The 4860-nt window shown below is 35.2% G+C and overlaps 1 protein-coding gene across 1 annotated transcript; it reads left to right on the top strand.

The window, feature by feature from the left end:
• Positions 1-2310: 2310 nt before the first annotated feature.
• On the top strand, positions 2311-3621 carry LOC126955950 (xaa-Arg dipeptidase-like). The gene has a single exon (XM_050792702.1). It carries the CDS (start codon positions 2525-2527, stop codon positions 3275-3277), a length of 753 nt encoding a protein of 250 aa, XP_050648659.1. The 5' UTR covers positions 2311-2524; the 3' UTR covers positions 3278-3621.
• Positions 3622-4860: the final 1239 nt, after the last annotated feature.

The following is a 4860-nucleotide window of genomic DNA, read 5'->3' as shown; positions in this document are numbered from 1 at the left end:
TCCCCATGATTGATCTTCACCCTTTACCTGTTTTACATATGCCTACCCTTCCCTAATTGGCTTTTTTTTTACACTGTCATGCCCACCTTTGAGTGGTGCCTTTGTTGTAACTTTTTTTTGTCTACTCACAAACCAATCAGTACACACTCCCCTATTCTGAGCCCATACAAGCCCCAGACCCAGCCACGCTGGGAGAGAAACCACTGACTTCCGGTGGAGATCCACCCCTCCATCCCCTTTTCTGCTGAGAGGTTTCCCATCACTCAATAAAATTATTCTCCACCTTCGTCATCCTTCAGTTGGCAGCATATCCACATTCTTCTTGGATATGGGACGAGAACTCAGGAACTGCCAAACACAGGTACGAGCTAACACAAGTGGGTTGGGGCATGCCCAGCTCAGCCACGGGGTGAGCCAGTGCACAAGTCAGGTGTGGCCTCAGCAGGCCAAGTGAACATGCCATCTCCTGTGGTAGAGAGTGTGGCTGAGCAAGCAGGGAGCATTGTTATCCAGAGGTTCCCAGCTGGCAAAATGGCCAGGAAAAGCCTTGCATTTGTAGAAATATCCAGAGAGAGAGAGAGAGAGAGAGACAGAGAGACAGAGAGAGAGAGAGTTAAGATTGTAGAGGTGGAGTAGAGTCTCTAATGGTGCATAATAATTCACACATGGAAAAAATTTTAAAAGAGGCAATCAAGAAAGAGACAAGCAAAATATTAAGATATAGAGTCCAAGATAGAAAATAAATATATGTATCCATCAAATTACTCTGTTTCAGGCAAAGTTTGTGGAAGAGCAACACTTTAAAATTCTTCTCATAAAATATAGTTACTTTATAAACTAAAAAGGTGAACTTTTGAAAAACATTGTAGCAGACACCAATTGCTCACCACCTCAATTCAATACATGCTATCAATATTATTTTATTATTATATGAGAGATTCATTTTCTCATTATAAATTAATGGTAAACAGTGACATTTTCCTTTTAAGTCTACAAAGAAACAAGAAACATGCTTACACTATTTCTCTTTAAAAGTATACTAGATGGCCCATTCAGAGCATTGAGACTAGAAGAATAATAAAGTAATTAACGTATTAAAAGGAAAATTTTGAAAAGAAAGAAATAAAAACTGCATAAATAACAGACAATTTAATTGTCTGCAAAGAAAACTCAAGACTGTCCCTACAGGAACTATATATTTTAAAAGTATATTTCAGTTTTACAATATTTAGATTAATATCTACTCTGAAGTTCTGGAAATAATTTACATCCTATTTAAGTGGATCTCCTGATCCTTATCTCTATATTACTTAGATTTTTAAATTAAAAATTATCAGCATATATGGACATTTATTTTTAAAACCATCATTTTTCAAAATTGTTTTAATACATGTTTTAAAACTAAAAACCCCTTAAATTTTGGAAAATTACTATAAAATCATATAGAATATCTTTCTCTTAATATACTGTCTATTCTAAGCACTGCTTTATTTGCATATTTGCATCTATATGCATAAGTAAGTTCAGATGATATCTATAATTTTCTCTTTTATGGTAATTTCATCTGGTGTTGGTATTAAAGACATACTGGCTATTTAAAATACATTGTTGAGTTTTCTATGCCCTAAAATTGATTGAAAATTCTTTGGGGAGATCCGTTCTTTAAATAAAACTAGACTGTGAAACCCTCAAATACTGATTTCACTTTTAAAATTCTTAAGTCTACATACAGGGTCATATCATCTTCAAACAGGGATAGGTTGACTTCGTCTCTTCCTTTTTGGATGACTTTACTTATTTCTCTTGTGCAGTTGGCCTGACCAACACTTCCAACACTATTTTGAACAGGAGTGGTAACAGAGGGCGTCTTTGTATTGTGTCAGATTTTAAGGGGAATGTTTCCAGTTTTTGCCCATTCAGTATGATGTTGGCTGTTGGTTTGTCATAAATGACTCTGATTATTTTGAAGTAATTTCATTTGTTATCTAGTTTATTAAGAGATTTAACCTGAATGGATGTTGAATTTTATTGAAAGCCTTTTCTGCATCTATTGAGACAATCATGTGTTTTTTGTCAGAAAGACAAACTTTACAAGTTTTCATTTATTTTTGTAAGCTAAAATTAAAACAATTAAATTCATGAAATTTATGTATACCTGTGGTCTCTCTTTCCTCTTTCTCCTCTCTTTCTGGGGCTTAAAAATTGTTATTTAATTTTTTAAGAACTATCTTTTGCCGGCGCGGCCCTGGGACCGCGGGAATCCCGAAGACAGGAGCGTGGCCGTTCCGAGGCCCTGTGGGATCCAGGAATAGCGATGGAGAACAGAGCAGCTAATCTCACTGCCAAGAGAAGGAAAGCCAAAGGGAGCCTCAAGTCATCAGGTGTTTGGTGACCAATAAATCTGCCTGGTTGAACTGGTGGAATCGAATTAGTAATTGTCCTGGGAACCCCTGCAGAAGAAGATGGTGGTGGCAAAATTGATTTAATTGAAGCAGGGGCTTTTACAAATCTTGATGTTGTTTTTATGGCCCATCCATCACAAGAGAATGCTGCTTATCTACCAGATATGGCTGAACATGATGTGACTGTGAAATACTATGGAAAAGCATCTCATTCTGCTGCTTATCCCTGGGAAGGATTAAATGCATTAGATGCTGCTGTGCTGGCCTATAACAATCTGTCTGTGTTCAGACAGCAAATGAAACCAACCTGGAGAGTTCATGGTATAATAAAAAATGGTGGTGTAAAACCCAATATCATTCCCTCTTATTCTGAATTAATCTATTACTTCCGTGCACCTTCAATGAAAGAACTTCAAGTTTTGACCAAAAAGGCAGAAGATTGCTTCAGAGCTGCAGCTTTGGCTTCAGGGTGCACAGTGGAAATTAAAAGTGGAGCACATGATTATTACAATGTCCTTCCCAATAAGAGCCTGTGGAAAGCCTATATGGAAAATGGAAGAAAACTAGGAATAGAATTCATTTCAGAAGATACAATGTTGAATGGCCCTTCAGGATCTACAGATTTTGGAAATGTTACTTTTGTGGTTCCTGGAATTCATCCATATTTTCACATTGGATCTAATGCCTTGAATCACACTGAACAGTACACTGAAGCTGCTGGGTCACAGGAAGCTCAGCTCTACACCTTGCGGACGGCCAAAGCCCTGGCAATGACAGCACTGGATGTTATTTTTAAACCAGAGTTACTGGAAAGAATCAGAGAGGACTTTAAACTGAAACTTCAAGAAGAACAGTTTGTAAATGCAGTAGAATAGAAGGAAGACTTAGGGACTGCTTATAAATCAAGAAGATGTGATGATTTTTTTCTTTTAATCTCTTTTAATGAAGGCATGCTTGTTTTTTAATCTTAAAGGAGGTCAAATTCTTTTTACCTGATAAGTGAAGACAGGGTGTGGAAAAACATATTACCTCATATCTGAAGTGAAAATTTTTGCAAATCTACTCGATGGGATTATGATATTACAGGAGCTGATATGTGATGCCATTTCTTTTCTTTCCCCCCACAACCACTCACCTTCACAGTAGTGATACCATTTCTTAAACTACCTGGAGGATACATGGCATCATTTTAATAAAATATTTTAATAAATCTTTTTATAAGCCTTAAAAAAAAAAAAGAACTATCTTTTGAATATATTAATTCTTTCTCATTTATTATTATTATTTAGTCATGTTAATTTTCTCTTCATAGTTATAAACTTCCTTTTTAATCTTTCAATTATCTGAGAATAACCATTTTATTCAATATTAAAGACATTTAAAATTATTTTTTTTTTCTCTGAAAACAACTTCTGAACAAGCCAAGTTTCTAATATGGTCTAGAGAGGTTGGAAAAAAATATTTTTGATTATTGTTTGATTTAAAGATTATCTAGTAATTTATTTATTTTAATACACTTACTGTTACTTTTGTGGTCCTTATGAACCACAATTTCTGTCTTAGTTATATCCTAAGTGTTAGAGATGGTTTTTCTTTCCATGTTCAAAATTATTACCCATTTTTGTTTGTTTTGTTTTCAATTTTTCTAAACAGATTAAGCACTCCACATGTTCTGAAAGTTGGATTTTTGAAGATGTTCCATCCCTGAAATGCCATAAGCAATGTATCAAACAACCAGTATCTCATAATGCTGTAAATAATATTTTATATTATTTTGTTCAAGACCTTCATACAGTTAATCAGATTTAAGTAAAGCATTTTAGTGAGCCAGCCTTGTGGTATAGGCTTGCTGTCTAATTCTCTGTCTTATGCTACTAACTAGTACATGCTGATTTTCTTTGTGCCTAGTGGAATTTGTAAGGTCTAACATGCCCATCTTTGCCAAGATAAGAGGAGAAGTATTTTCTTATCTTAGTTAGCTATAGTGATATTTCCATCACAAAGCCACTTTAATGATAGTAAGACCTCAACCCTCTTGGCTGTTCTAACCCAAGTTGATGGACTCCAGTGAAGAAAGTACAACTCATAAGGGGACTTCTCTCTATTATGTTTTTGTCCATGGTTACCAAAGGATTGTGTAGCTTTTGGAGCTTATGGCTCTTTCTGAAAGTACAAGCACCCCTAACACATGGGTTGTGTGGTCTGTTCACACAAGGAATAGAAAGGAAAGGCGAACAATTTAAAGGAATTTAGTATTAACAAGTTTAATTTTCAGGACACAATTAAAATGGAAATGTGATTATTAATACTTCATTTGTCTCTTGGTATTACTCAATTGCATAATAAGAGAGTACACTCTAGTAAAAAACATTCAACATACACTTCTGATTATTCAGAGATTATCTGAGACTTTACTAGTTTTGTTATAAACGTAAGGGCAAGATCACATGACATTAGA

Source organism: Macaca thibetana, chromosome 6, assembly GCF_024542745.1.
Source record: "Macaca thibetana thibetana isolate TM-01 chromosome 6, ASM2454274v1, whole genome shotgun sequence".
Classification (NCBI taxonomy): domain Eukaryota; kingdom Metazoa; phylum Chordata; class Mammalia; order Primates; family Cercopithecidae; genus Macaca; species Macaca thibetana.
This window is presented reverse-complemented; position numbering and strand designations above follow the sequence as displayed.